Source organism: Telopea speciosissima, chromosome 9 (genome assembly GCF_018873765.1).
Source record: "Telopea speciosissima isolate NSW1024214 ecotype Mountain lineage chromosome 9, Tspe_v1, whole genome shotgun sequence".
In the NCBI taxonomy this organism is placed as follows: Eukaryota; Viridiplantae; Streptophyta; class Magnoliopsida; order Proteales; family Proteaceae; genus Telopea; species Telopea speciosissima.
In genome coordinates this window covers 233,441-249,464 of record NC_057924.1, presented here as the reverse complement: position 1 = coordinate 249,464, position 16,024 = coordinate 233,441, and the positions used below count along the sequence as shown (strand labels likewise).

The following is a 16,024-nucleotide window of genomic DNA, read 5'->3' as shown; positions in this document are numbered from 1 at the left end:
ATATTATAACTGTGCAGACAAAAATAATGGTGGCTGCAACTTCTTCCAATGGTGTTATATCATGAGTGAACCAAGTCAATGTAGCCTCACCAATGTTCCAGCTCCACAGCCACGTCCAACAAATACTATGGGTGTCATTAGTGTAGAAGAACAGCAAAGGATGGAGCAACAAAAGGAGGAAGAATTTTGTAGGTTCAAGAATAGAGTGATTGAGTTGGAAAAGTCAAATGCTGCAATGAAGATGTTTTGTCAAATGATGGTTGCGTTGTTCGTCTTGAACTTTGCTATAATTGTTATGAAAATATGATGGAGTGTATGGGGTAGGGCACTTAATGTATGGAAAGGGGAGTTTCACCTAATGTATGGGAAGGGGGTGTTCATAAACATGGAATGAACAATTTGCTTTCAATGAATGCATTTGGAATTTTAGTGTATTGTATTTGGAATGTTATGGTTTTTTGTGTTCTTGACACTTTACTTTGTTGTGGTTAAAAACCCCAACTTCAATAGATTTTATGTTAGGTTTAATACAGCAGTAGTTGATTCAGCCATGCTTGAATTTGAAGGCCTAGTCTTGAGCACATATACAAGATTGTCTGGTAATATAATGAGTGAAAGGTAGAAGATGTAGAAGTCATTGCTATAAGCTGCATATTTTAATTCAGTTAGGCATAGAAAGTGTTCTGGATTTCAATTGGGTAAGGAGGTAGATGAAGGCATGGAAAGTACTGAGAATACAGGAAAAGATCCACCAGAAGACAAGGACTGAAGGCCACCTCTTCTCTCCAGAAATATTCTTATTGTTTGAGTAGAATGCATATGTAGTTACCAAAATCTAGGATAAAAAGTAGGGGTGGAAAGTAGTGATCTGCAATGCTCAATGACCTAAATTTAGGATAAAAAGTCAAACCATTCTCAAACCATTACATTGGTAATTGTTTTCCAAACACATTGGTCAATACATCATATTTAAAACAGGATTTGCAAACATAATACCAAATGTTGATCCAAATCCAAGTAAAACCAGTAAAAATCCAAGTCAAACCATTAAGTTACAAAATGTTTTCCAACTAAATCCAATAGAACTTGCTGAACCATAAATCAACCCATAGCCTCCACTTCAACTCTAACACTGCAACTCCACTTCAACTCCTCCAACCTTCAGCTCCAACACACATCAGCTCCAAAACACTGCACCTCCAACACAGTAACTTATCAGCTCCATGGATTGCTCCTAGACAACAACTGAACTGTACATGGAAAAAATAAATATCAGTTTACCAATGCAGGAACTCAGGCATTTATTTAAACTAGCTAATCATGTCATCAAAGTAAATCACATCTTGTGCAGTTAGACTGGTCCTACACAGCAACTCCACTCACCATTTCATTTGGTAGCTTTATTGGCTCTCCTTGCCTTCTCTATCATAGCCTTGGTTGCCATCTTTTGCTGAATCACATTTTGTACAGTTGTACATGACTGTTGTGAGGATCTGGCTGCCTTTTGAGATGATGATATATCATCTGGTGTATCACACCTTGATTTCCTCTACAGTTGCATCAACAAAACATATATGTAAAATTTCAAGTTTTATGTACAAAACTCTAAAATGAAAATGATAATGATAATTCAGTTAATAGTGCTACCTTGACACCAACATTCTGCAAAGGGGACCTCTGTTGAGAGGACTTGGTTACCACCTGAGGGGAACTAGTCTGAGAAGCTCTGGTTACCATCTGAGGTGATCTCTGCTGGGAGGATCTGGTTACCACCTGAGGGGAGGTCTGCTGGGAGGATCTGGCCTGAGAAGATCTGGTTACCATTTGAGGGGATCTCTATTGGGAGGATCTAGTTACCACCTGAGGGGAGGTCTGCTGAGGGGACCTGGCCTGAGAAGATCTGGTTACCATCTGAGGTGATCTCTGCTGGGAGGATTTGGTTACCATCTGAGGGGAGGTCTGCTGAGGGGACTTGGCCTGAGAAGATCTGGTTACCATCTGAGGGGAGCTTTGCTTAGTGGAGCTGGGCTGAGAAGAGCTGGTTCCCTTCTTAGGTGTCCTCTGTTGAGAGGACCCCTGGCATGAACAAAACAAAGAATTGTAGTGGTAAATATTAATGCATAAAAGGGGGAAGGAGTTTAATTGTAGAATGATAAAATCAGTTAAGGTACCTTATTCTTAGAAGTAGATTTCCTCTTCTCAGCAACTGGACCTCCTTTGCATGTCCTCCTATTGTGATCAAATGATTTACATTTGCTACATCTCAAAGTGTTAGACCTCTTCCTAATGTCTTCTTTACGTGCCTCATCTTGTTCTCTCCTCCTTGACTTATTTGGTCTGCCAATTGACATCTTTATTGGTGGTGGAAGTAGAGATATGTCTGCTAAAGTGCTTAGATCAGACATTGGATCAATCATCCCCTCATGAGCTAGTATATACCTCTGTTTTGAGTAGTATGAACCACAGAATTGCTGAAGAGGTACCCTATTATATTGAATGCATGCTCCCACATGTTTACATGGCAATCCAGTTGCTATGTAGATCCCACACTGACAAAAGTTACTTGCCATGTCCACCACATATCTACCACTATTATCATGTACCTCATACTTATCTCCTACAGCAAATGTTGCTCTACAATATCTGACACCTCTCTGTAAATCATCAAGTTTTTTCTTCATTCTTGGAGTGATATGCTCTTCTTCAAAGTTACAACCCTTTGAAAACCTTTTCTGTAACCTGCCCATCAACTTATATCTGACTACATCAATTAAGGTAAGGATTGGTTTATCCCTGCATGATCCAACCCATTGGTTGAATGACTCAGTCATATTGTTGGTTATTTGATCACTTTTGGCTCTGTGATCAAATGCATGTTGACTCCACATATTAATTGGACTCTTCATCAACCATACATATGCCTCATTCTTTTCTGCTTTTATACCATCCATGGCCCTTTGAAATTCAAAAACATTGTATGCTTTGTTGGCTGTCCAGAAATAACCTCGTAATACAGGCCACCTCCAAAAACTTTCTTGAAATTGTTGTATAGATGTCTGCTGCAGTGTCGATGGTTTGCTTCTGGGAAAATGGTTGAAATTGCTTCAATAAGACCCTGTACAAAACATATTGATTTACATAATATTAATAAGGGACTTGTTTAAGTGAGGGATGTTAAGAAAAAAATTCTGAATGTGAACTTAATCTTAAGGAAAATATTATACCTTCTGTTTGTCAGTCATGAATGTGAGTATATCATGAAGGGTTGGTCTTCCATTGTAAACCTTTTCTATGCATCTGTCAATGGACTCATGTAAATGGTGGAGGAAGAATAGCTAACTGTCATTTCCTTCAGATTCTACAACTCCATATGCAACTGAAAATATCCCATTGTTTTCATCAATTGAAATTGCAGAAACTAAGACTCCTCCATATAAACCTTTAAGATGACACCCATCAAGGCCTGTGAATGGCCTACATCCCTTAAAAAATCCTTGTATGCATGCATCAAAGCATATATACATACGCTTGAACTGTGGATTTACTCTCACCACCCCATATGCATCCTCCTCTCCATATTTATTTCCATTCTGGTATTGGATAACATATGAATTGCCAGGTTTTTTTGCCTTTATCATGTCCCCATATGATTCTAACTTATTAAATGACTTTGCATGGCTCCCATCAATTTCATCCCTGGCTCTCCATCTTGCCCTATACAGCCTCATATTAGTTGTATCCACATTGTACTTCTCTTTCAACATATTTTCCATTACCTTGTTGCTCATTGCAGGGTCTGCCCTAAGATTGGAAGCAAGTTTCTTTGCTATCCATTTTGAAGTTACATTCAAGTTGCTAACTTCTCTCCTACATGTATGCTTGTCCACAAGTGTTTTGACCACAAATGTGATACGATCACTAGGCAGTACTGAAGCATGGATCCTCCATGCACTCCCATTCCCAGCACATATTGCAGTTACTCTTGATTTATCATTCTTGTGCCTCAAAGCTTTGAAGCCCTCTTGAACTTCATAATCCTCTAGAATCTCCCTGAAATGATACACATTCTTGAATTATTGACCAACTCTAAATGTGACATTTTGGTCCACACCCCCTTTTCCATCACCCACATTATCCCCTTCTTCTGATTGGCATTCAGACTGGTCATCATTACTGTCATCCTCTTTCTCCAACTCTTCTTCACTAACATCATCTTCACTACTGCTTTGACTCTCACTTATTTCATCTGACTCTCCAGCTTCCCATTCATCATCAGATGTATCATTGATGATCTGATTTTCTTCCACTTCCTTGTCAGACAGCTTGGTAGGTGAAGCAACAGGTTCAAATGCAATATTGGTACCACTTGTGGAAGATGCCCTGAGAAATCCACGACCCCCACTTACATATCTAGTAGACATTCCAACCTCTTGCAATGTCATACCACAGTCACTCATATTGGCAGTACTCTTGTTGTAAACAGTCACACCAGCAGTGCTTCCATCTCTTGCCTCGAGAACACAAGTGTTACTATTCTCATTTCTCACAACAGGAGTCATTTGTGAGGTACTACTAATACCAACATTCCTTCTTGCAGTGGCTGTATTACCAAGGGGTGTAGTACCAATGCGTGTAGTACCAGTGGATGCACTACCAATGGCACCACTCATTAACTTGGGTAAACCTAAAGTACCACCACCCCTCCTTACAGTTGCTTTAGATCTCCTACTACTTTCTTCAATTTCTCTTGGCAAAATCTCAATTTCAGTTGGAGCAGTCTCAATTTGTCTTGGTAAATCACCACCAAATAGCTCTGCAGGTGAAAGTAGTGGCTCTCCACTTCTTGGTCTATCAATGGCAGTATCACCGCCAATCATTTCAAGTGTGTGTCCATTCACATAAGTACATAACACTGGATCAACCACTTGCACATCATAAACATATATGTTCAGTTCAGGTTCCTCCTTCAAGACATGAAACATCTTCAACACATCTTCATCTCTGTCCAAGTTTATATTTTCACCCGTATCAGGTGTTATGTATTTCAAACTAAAACTCACAGACCTTCCCTTGGGTATATAACTCAACAATAAGTTATATATGTCACCAATCATGTCCAAATACCCAAATCTGTCCACATCTACAATTTTGGATTCAGACTTCACATAATAATAGACCAACTTGCATACAGTATTCTCCATTATTCAAATACTGTCTTGCAATCAACAACATTGTACAAAATACATAAACACAACATATTAGTGCAAAAAAGAAGATAGATGCACATCAAGAGGCTGGTCACAATTCCATACACCAAAATTTACATTCACAACCCAAATATTTTACACAATTTTGCAACATAATGCATCAATGTCACAAATTCTTATTGACTATTCTATCACTATACTGGTTCAATAGAACACTGCAACTCAGAAAACCAAAGAATAATAAAAGAAATAAGGGAGAAATAATTCTAAATTATCTCCAACTCTTGTTACATCATATAACTAAATTATATCCTATCTGAACTCATTCTTGAGATCATTCACGTAAGGTTTATTTATAACTTGATTTCTGGTTTAGTTCTCATTTTGAGCTTGAATGACATGTTTCTACCATTTTTAGCTCTCTCTCTCATGCAGTTCTGAATTTTGCCTTTTTTATTTCCCCCCCTCCTGAAAAATCTAAGTCCTTTTACTCCTTTTTTGGTCAAGAGCTGGCTTCTCCTATTTTGGATTTTCTAAATAATTTTGCACTCATTTTCGTTTGTACTTATATCAAAGTCACTTCTTGTTCATGCTTGTGGTTGATGTTTACTTTGCATTCTTCCTACTGAGACCATTTAGGGAACTGCCTTTCTCCTATTTTGGACCCAAATCCTGCTTTACCAATAACACATTATTCTTTTATAGGACTTCAATCTTACCAAGGAAGGTTTTGAAATTTTCTCCATGATGGGAATGATCTCTTTAAGAGTGTTTATTACTCTTCAAACATGTGGATGATTAATTATCCTTCAAATTGGTTGGGACTTTGAAATATGTGAAGTACTGTGATTCTGTGGTTTTAGGTTGAGCATTGGATTTGCTTCAAGTAAATATTGAATCGGTAGAGGGAGAACGATCATCTCAAGGACTACCTAACATGAGAACACATTTAAATTGGAAAAGGGGCTGCTAAGGTGTGAAGAGAAGAATTTTAATTACATTGAAGGCTGTTACAGCTCAGAGCAAACCAGAAAGGTCAGCAGGTCTGATATTCCGTGTTAACAAATTCTACTTTCTTATGGTAGAAATTTCAACTTTAAATGCTTCCCCTGTTTTTTCAAATTTTTGGATAGGGTGGTTTGAGAATGGATGAAGAAATTCAAGGAAATACTTACAGATGTTGGAGTAGCAGGTCAAACCGAGGTTAGAGAAGTTGCAGTCTTAGAACCCCCTTTTCTCTTCCCCGAGCTTTATCGAAGTTGCAAGTGCTCTAACCCCCTTCTCGAAGAAGTTGCAGGTGCTCTAACCCCCTTTTCTCTTCCGGTGTGGCTCGATTAAGGGAACAACACAGTGCTCAAGCAAGTTCTCGGCCAAGAATGGGAGGAAGAAGAGTTGCAGCTCTGCATTTGGGATTTTCTTCAATTTCAAACCCTAAAAATCCCATAACTATTTAGTCATTTATGAATCCCCAATGGAAAGGGCAATTCCGTCAGTTCACTTTCAATCCCCAATGGCAAGGGCATTTTCGTCAGTTCAAGTCTATTTTTTAACAGTGTTAGTCATGAACTGACGGAATGGACCTATCTGTTATCGTTTGCAAACCTCAGGGGGGTACGCAGAATTTTCCAAACCTGGGGGTTAAAAATATCCTTTCGTTAAACCTCAGGGGGGTATGTGTAAATTTCCCAAAAATAAAAACGATCTTTGACAATCTATGCTTATTCTTTCAGATTCCATTTTATAGGTTTTAGGCTAATTCTGGCCGATTTCAAACCAATTCGAATTATAATCTTGGAGGCCAAACCTATACCCGATTTTAAGTTTTTAAACATTAATCCTTGGTATTCAAACTACAACTTTTTATTGACAAAGAATGCTAACTGTGTGTTGTCTTGCGCCTAGACACAAGGGCACGCGAAATGATCACCGCACCCCCATGGAAATACGGAATTTCCATGGGCTTGATGGCCATTTCACGAGCCCCTATGTTTGGGCACAGAGGCAGCGCACCGCACGTGCCCAAGTAGCGTTCTCTTTTCCTTTTTTTATTCAGAACAAAAACCATGACATCCAATAACTGCCATAGGTCTTTTATTAGGACCCACGGTCGAGTAGAACCTCCATAGGTATTAGGGTATATTATGTTTGATTCAAAACCTTGGAATCTGTTTGGTTGCAAGGGAAATGCAAATATTTCATTGGGAAGTGAAATATATTTTGGGGGAGGTAATTTCCCTTCACCCACGATGAATAGAAGAACCCCTTGCCTATGGCTTTGGGTGTCTCGGGTGTTTGCGACCGGTTCGATTGTGTGTGTGAGAAAAGACACCCTAGACCCAATCTGGACATATCAACAATGGACACTTTCCTTTTGAACCCACATCTCTGACAAAATTACAAATCATATGAATACTTTGTCTCATTATCACTTTTGTAGGTGAGCAATGTGAGACTAAACAACATGATTGTTTAAAACTACAAAGCTATACAACACAACCAATAAACTTATGGAAATTTTAAGAAACTATTTTGAAATTTTTTTTTTTAGGTAAACAACTATTTTGAAACTTTGACTTCAAAGTAAAATAAGAAACAAGCTTTCACATATCTAGTACTTGCTAGTATAAATAGTCTTAGATACTATGCTGAGATAACCTTACTGTTGTTTCTATGCTGAAACAGTGCTGAGAAACAATAGAACATATTTTCCCATTTCTGTGCTGAGAAACTGCTTGTGACCCGCTTGGTAAACCTGTTCTGGAAACGTTTCCTATTTGAGGTTCAAGGCATCATTACTTCGAGCCAAGCTGTCTATAACATTCAGACATCTCATATAAGGGGAAATTTACAGTTGTCTGTAACATTGAGTGCTAATAGGCAAGCATATTTCTTTTCATCAGGTTTTGGTAATCCACTCTAATCAGTTGAATTAACATAATTCATGGCCAGTCCATCTGACAATATGTATCACTCAAATCTCATTGTAATGTCAAGAAAAAAATTCCAACTTCGTAGGGCAAACCTGCAAACAATACCCAAAAACTATCCTTACCATAGTTTGATTCCACCTTCAATTAAACATATTTCCTTCACCAAAAAGAAGGAAAAAAAAGGATAACAGAGGAGAGGATTGTCAAAAGAAAAGCCAAAATACCCAAAACTATCCTTACCTTTCGGTTTTTGAACTTCCTCGATCTACCAGCAGAGGGCTTACAACAGGTGACTCTTCCAATTTCTGAGAAAATTAGAGAGAAAAAATCAGCTTTATAGTTCCCAAATAGTGACAGAGAGATAGCAGAGAGAGCAACAGAAAGAGATTGAGCGAGAGAGAGTGACAGACAGAGAGTGAGCGAGAGAGAACGAGATAGTGAGAGAGAGCGAGAGAGTGAGAGAATAGTGGAGAGAGAAGCATATATCGGATGGTTGTGTTGGTGGTTTTCGGTTTCTGAGGTTTGATTATTGGGATAGGGAGGAAGAAGAAGGGATCTAGTTCGCAGAGAAGAATGTCGTGGTTCTTAGGGTTTCCCTGAACCAGATCTTGTATAGAAAGCGAGCGAGAGATAGAGAAAGGAAGAGATAGAGTGAGAGAAAGAGAGGGTTTCCATTAGAGTTCGAGCTTACCTCCAAGGTAGAGTTGCAGGTTCCTCCCAAACCGTCTATCGAAAGTCTTCCCACCCACATAAATTTTGATTTATGCTCCCAAGAACATGTTCTACGAAACACCATGTACCAAGCACTTTTTATGGTGTTTTCCCATTTCTCATAATGGAAAAACACCAGAAACTGTTTCTCCTAAGGTTATCAAGCGGGCTCTAAAGAAACGTGTTGTTGTTCCTTAGACTGAATATTACAACCCTAAAACCTGACAGTAACTTGGTAATTTTGATGAAGAGAGGTAATATCTCTCAAGTCCAGCATAATGGGTGCCTATCGTCAAACTATTGATTGAAATCTCCAATATCGGTCTAGACGTCTAGATCTTCAAACCCACTTTTGGTAAAGGTGTTTTCAGCCCGTGTGGCCTCCCATAGAGGAGTCCGGACTCCAGATCGTGTCCATGTACAAGTACCGTCCAAGGCCCTCCAAGGCTACTCACATGGAATCCACTCCTCATGTGGGTCCCATAGTGGATTCCATGTGAGTGGCCATGGAGGGCCTTGGACGGTACTTGTACAAGGACACGATCCGTGGTCCCCATCATAGAGGTCATTTCATGGGAGGAAGGAGATCGATAGAGAAGGGAGTGCTAGCATAGGCTACACCCCGAACATGAAATATTCTCCCATATAGAAAGGAGTGAGGGTTTCCTTCAAGGGCAGTGTAAGAAGGAATATGTACACTATATCAATGAGGGGTGGGAAAATGGTATCATTCATATGGGGTCCAATGGGTCCATGTGGTCATAATAGGAGGAAGAATGTCAGTGTGGACTGTTGGTCAAACAACGGTCCAGGGATCAAACCATGGTTCCCTAGGGAGACCAAGATATTTATTCTTAGGGTTTTGCACGCCCTGGGTTAGCCCATGGGTGCCCCATTTTAATTTTTAGGGCTTCCCATGGTCGCCCATGGGAACCCTGGTGCATCCCTGTCAGGCTTTCTCCTTCCCTCATGTGCCCAAGCAATTATAGAACACATTAGGGACAGAGAAAATACATTTCTAGTCATCACATGGCAAGAGGGATCATCCCATGCTCGAATACGCAGCGGAAATAAATCGATTCGAGTTTCTTTCGCATCCCATGAATATTAATAATTAATAAACTGAATGAATTAATAAAGAACTGCTAACCTGGTGAGCCTCAAGTGTTGCTCCTCTAATAGACAGTGGTTCTTCCTCCAGTGAGCGCTCCAAGCAAACAGATTTGAACCTCCAATGGTGCTACCAAGGTTCTACACGCCAATCCCAGATGCCCTCAAACTCCTCAGCACAGATCTAGGGTTTCACAAACCCTAACTCTCAAACACAGGTGAGAGAAGCAAGAAGAAGAAGAGATATCACAAGAGGGAGAGAGAGAAACAAAAAACGTAGGAGAGAGAGTGTCTGCTCCAAAAACATGGAGAGCTTCTTCTTCTGCGTTTTATGGTCCCCTATTTATAATAATAGGGTTTAATTAAATCCTAGATAGATTTAATAGAGCCCTAGTGAGAGTCTGACTCTCTCTCTCTCAGTCTGGCAGTTCTGTTTAAACTCAAAGTGCTACACAGGTGAAGAAGCAGAATCTAATAGGGAAAGTATTAATTAGATTCTTTATTTAATTATTAATGAATAATTATAATTAGCACCAAATCCATTAATTAAATAAAGAGCCAATTAAATTAGTAAATTCCAAATAACTCCCTATATGATACCAATTTATCATATACAACCCCCCCACTAATCAACACCATCATTATGGAATCTAGGGCATGTACATATGTACTGCCAAACCCCAATCCATAGTACATGTCCATATAAGAGCGCCTATGCATCTAATCGGGTTCCGCAAAACTCGATAAAACACTTTATTTGAAATAACTATAAATAATGTATCATTTTATGTAAAATAAATTTTGCAAAATCATTTCCAAAAAGGTACTGGATCCAGATTCTGATCCGACCATGCACAGACAGTCTCTATCTTGGTGTTCCCCAATCGGGCAGTGGTGACCGTGTTGGATAACTCCTTCACTCACAAAGTGTTCACGCATTTCCAGAACATCGATTTTGACTCGCTTGAGTCTCAGTCATTGATGAACCAAAGAATGCGATCACACTTTGCAGTGACAGGGTTCCCTCAGGTACAGGGTGTCGGTGACACATGTCTATCCCTTCCTACATCTGCAGTAATACATGAGGGAATCGACAAAGTAGATTCTTCGCCAATGCACACATAAAACATGTGAGCACTCGCATTCGTACCCTGACATCACATGTCTAGGCATACCCAATGCGACGACCATATGATAAGGGTGCCCAGCCCAAACCCTAGTCGTGACTACCATTTTAAGTATAACTTACGGACACATAATGTTCAAAAAGTTTATATCGCATGCGACAATATTAAACTAAAATGTATAAATGTTCAATACAAAGGTGAATCGGGTTGAACTGGACCGAACCGGGTTTGATGGACACACACTTGTCCAACATGGACCACACTCTTTATCATGTGAGGAGCGTATAAAGGAATATATACAAAGACAATGTAGCCTGACAACCTTCTTTATCTCTTGTTATTATTAGAGGGAGGGTTCTCTGAGCAAGCAAAGTACACTACCCGTCCGCACATTAATTTTTTTAAAACATTGTTTCTCTCTCTTAAATAACATAATAATATATGTGAAGAGGTGCAGTATATAGGCTCAAAGAGCCTTTTCCATTGTTATTATCATCATTGTGTACAAGTCATTGTAGCAAGTTTTTCTCTTTTAATTAAGACATTGTTTGGTTGCAAGAGAAATTGAAGGGAAGGGAAGGAAAATGAAATTTTCAAACTTAAAAATAAACTTTTGTAATCATTATCCCACATGACTATATTACTAATTTCGCTTCTTCCAATATTAAAATCCCTGGTTAGTATAGGATTGGATCCAGAAATGACAAATTTTTTTCCGGACTGACCCTTGGTGTCAATGCCAAGCACTGATCTCATCCCATCCTCAATGTTTTCCAATGAACAACCAGCTTAGAGTCTCCCACTTCAGTGATTCTACCTAGTGGAAAACAACCCTCCTCAATGACCATCTCCCTCCATGTATTGTGAATACAATCTCAAATCCACCACTATCCTCTGAGATGGATAAATGGTGGTGTTGCTCATCATCATCAGGAACCTCAACCAAACTGACATCTAAATATCTTAAGTATATGCCCAATGATAATAACACCCGACACTCCCAGATGCCTTCTCATGGAGAATCAATCATGAAGCACTCCCAAATAAGCTCTCCTTAGCCAAATGGAGCAATATTGATCCCATTTGTCCATTTTGCAATGTGCAACTACAAGAATCTGTTTGGCATGCCTATTTGCATGCACCATACCAGCCATGATATGGGCGTCTGGACCCCTAGGCCTTTTAACCAATAATATTAACCTCCCCCCCTCTACCCTGCATTTCCTCCTTAATCTTTATGGATATCTGTCATCAAATAAATTCAACTGCAATTGGATCTTCAACATCATAGCAATAAATTCTTACTTCATCTTGAAATACAAAAACCAAGTGATAATGTTGGGAGCTTCCCCAAATCCGCAATCCATTATGGATAATCTCAACAGATGGATTTCTGATTTGAATTTGTTCTACAGATTAGGTGATAAGGAGCAAATCAAACTTGATAATGGCAATGTATTTACTCCTCATCCCAATGTAATGATACCAACTTTGACATACCCAATTCTCATTTGTGCAGGACATTATAACAAGAGTCTAAACAAAACAGGATGGTCTTTTGGAGTTGTGAAAAACTCTTTTTTTGCTTTGGTTGAACTCGACAACATCAACTCAACTAGCACCATAGAAGTAGAAGCTATTTAATGGACTAACCTTTGCAAGTTCATAGGGATGGCACAATGTACATATATGGAGTGTTTTGGATGAGCTGCAACAGATCATCAATGATCCTATGACTACTCACGACTTTTGGAATTCTCTTTATATTTTTTATCAGCTCAGAACTTTTACTCATACATTTCTTTTTGTGATATTGGGGATGATGGGATTTTGGCTCCTTTTTAACCGGCTTGCTGTCAAAGCAAGTACACTACAAATGGGGGTTAACTATTGTTTGGAACTCTCTCAGACATTCTATCGCTTCTTTAATATGTAAATTTCCCTTTTTATAAAAAAAAAAATTCAAATCATTCCATTTTTTGTTATATAATTTTCATTTTACTTTCCATATAAATCCATTGGATTTGAAAAAAAAAAGTAATAAAATTTGGGCAAGAGATGTAGCGCCTACACTGGCGCAAAAAGCCAATGAGAATGCATGTAGGAGCATTTGACTGAATGAGTTTTTTTAGTTCACTGGGGGGTACGTTGAGCTATAATTTTATGCTGTCTTGTGTTTGGGCGCAGGAACCACGTGACCATTGACATTTTTTTCCCCATAAAAATTACATTTAAAATGCATCATTATTAAATAAGAATTATAAGATAAAAAGTTTAACTAGTTATATCTGAGGGAAGCAGTTTTTTGCCCCATTGTTTTAAGGAGAAGAAAGATAGATATATGGGAGTGCTAACGTTGGCCACACTCGTAGACACAGATCTTTTTCTCCTTATATAATCATGTTGGATAATGAATTATTGCCTGGTCCACCAGCATGGGGCCAATGAGAGCGCATACAGGCATTAATATAGATGAGATTTTTGATTGTATGGGGTTACAGGATGGTAATTTCGCGTCTGGATGTAGGGGCATTTCATCGAACCAAAGCGGATAAGTGATAACGGGTCCGTCCGGTCCGAATTCGATCCGTTTCAACTTTTACAACGTCGCTCCGTTTACAATGACAGACGAGCTACGGAAGAAAAAGAAGGGTAGAGTTTCGATTTGCTTCAGAACGAAAGTTGTAAGAGAAGATACCGGAACCGAGTTTGTATTAGAGTGACGGAGAGAGGAGATATCATCGTTTATCGTCCGAGGCCAAGGGTAGTAGTGGAGCAGTGTCTAACGCCGGGAATTGGCCATGGAGGAACTTCAGATATCTCCGGCCAATCCAGCAGGGAGTCCCGGGAAGGAGCAGCAAGCGGCAGGAGTGGGCATCCTCCTCCAGATCATGATGCTTGTGTTATCCTTCGTCCTCGGCCACGTTCTGCGGCGCCACAAATTCTATTATCTTCCCGAAGCCAGCGCTTCTCTTTTGATAGGTAAGATTCTTCCTCTCCTATAGTCCTTCCAAGTCCCAAAGTTTTATTGGCCATCGACTCGCCTTCACCGACAGTTTATGGACTAGTGTAATTGCTACATCACCTATCCACCAGTCGATGGCTGTTGATGGATCCTACTGATGATGATTATCATCATCATGCTTTTCTTTCTTTCTACATCTTGTGCCCAATCTCTGTTGGATTATCCAGATGGTTTCATCGTCAGAGCACACATTTTTTGACAGGTTTGATTGTTGGCGGGCTCGCTAACATTTCAAACACAGAAACAAGCATCAGGTGTGTAATTCTTTTGTCGTACGGTTCCTTCATTCACGAAATTGAAAAATTGCGAATGCAAACTTTTGTCTTTGTTAATATTTTGTGACTGATTAAAAACGCAGCTGATTGAGTTTTATTGTTGACACTATTGTTTGGTTTGCAGGGCTTGGTTCAACTTCCACGAAGAATTTTTCTTCCTCTTCTTGTTACCTCCAATCATATTATATCCAAGCTTGCATACAATCATGCTGCCTTTTGCAAAATTTTTTTTCCTTATTTTATTAGATTGCAAGTTAGAACTTGCATTTTATGCCTTATATTCTAGATATTTCCATCCTGTGTTGTTTCTCTTGACATTAGCGCGCTTACTCAGTCTGGTTTCAGTTTATCACCTGTAAGTTCTCTCCTTATTTGACTGCAAATCTCTATTCCATCTTCCCAGTTTTCTGTTCCTAATTTTGTATTTGACATGTATTCCAACATAAGTCTGTACACTGCAGAAACCGTTCTTTTCAAATTTTGGAGCTATCGTAACATTTGCAATACTTGGGACGTTTATCGCCTCGATGGTCACGGGGATTTTGGTGTAAGTATTGTATTTTCCATGTATAGATTTTTGTCTCAGAGTAGTGGCCCGATTGTTAAATATAGAATTTTTACCAAAGAAGTAGTGCCCCTATTGTTTAATGAGGTTTCTCTATGCCAATATCTGCATTTCAGTTACCTTGGAGGAGTGATGTTCCTCATGTACAGACTGCCATTTGTTGAGTGTCTGATGTTTGGTGCTTTAATTTCAGCAACAGATCCTGTCACTGTGTTATCCATCTTTCAGGTAGGTCAAGTTTCCCCTTCTTGTTCTCGCTTTTTATTTTCTCTTTATTTGGTTTCTGTTCTCGGATTTGATATGGTTTGATTTGAAATATAATTCGGTTTCACCAAATTATTTAAATGATAAACTACGTATAGAAAAATTAGATGCAATTTGTGGATTGTGTAGTCAATTAGTAATTGGCTACTTGTTTATAATTTTATATGCTCCCAGCTAATTGTGGTTAGCACATGAAGGCTGTTCCACCATGCCACTGTATTTAAGGCCACATCATTGTTAAATCATAAGCAGTCACCTCTTTGCTGACCACTTCAACTAAGGTCATTTTCGTCTGTTCATTTGTCCTTTAACCACCTCTAATTTGCTCCAATTCCCCTTTATCATTTATTTCAATGGTATTCCTTGCACATAATTACATATTTACATCACGGGTTGCAGCTCCATCAGATATATCCTTAATCACACCCTTTTTCTCCCCCCCATTGGAATCTTAGATCTAAGTGTGGGTCTGGAGTGCTTAATCTGACCCCATTGTATTAACATTGCTATGAAGATTCTATTGAGCTTTGGCAGTGTTTGAGGTGTACTTGTTGTCATTGTTGGCAATGGTACAGTTGTGATGGTATTCAAAGTGTTGAAAAAGAGTTTCGAATGGTTTTGATATGGTTTTGATGTGTTTTAATGCCCAAGGGCGTTTTGGTAGTTTTGCTTGGGCCTTACACGGGTCAATTTGCTGATGGATTGATTGGTTGCATGGTTGGTACACTGGTTCAGCATGGTAGTTAATTGAAATGACATGAAAATTGAACTTTCATGTATTTTTGTGTGGGGTCCACCAGGAGCTTAGGT

At 39.1% G+C, this 16,024-nt stretch overlaps 1 protein-coding gene across 1 annotated transcript in view; it reads left to right on the top strand.

The window, feature by feature from the left end:
• The first annotated feature begins 13,740 nt into the window (after positions 1–13,740).
• The window catches only part of LOC122640437 (sodium/hydrogen exchanger 6-like), a 40,500-nt gene continuing 38,216 nt past the window's right edge, over positions 13,741–16,024 (top strand). Inside the window, exons 1-6 of the mRNA XM_043833634.1 lie at positions 13,741–14,067; positions 14,313–14,364; positions 14,510–14,569; positions 14,716–14,740; positions 14,847–14,932; positions 15,067–15,178. Coding sequence (XP_043689569.1) covers positions 13,887–14,067; positions 14,313–14,364; positions 14,510–14,569; positions 14,716–14,740; positions 14,847–14,932; positions 15,067–15,178 — 516 coding nt within the window. The 5' untranslated portion in view covers positions 13,741–13,886. The remainder of the gene's footprint in view (positions 14,068–14,312; positions 14,365–14,509; positions 14,570–14,715; positions 14,741–14,846; positions 14,933–15,066; positions 15,179–16,024) is intronic.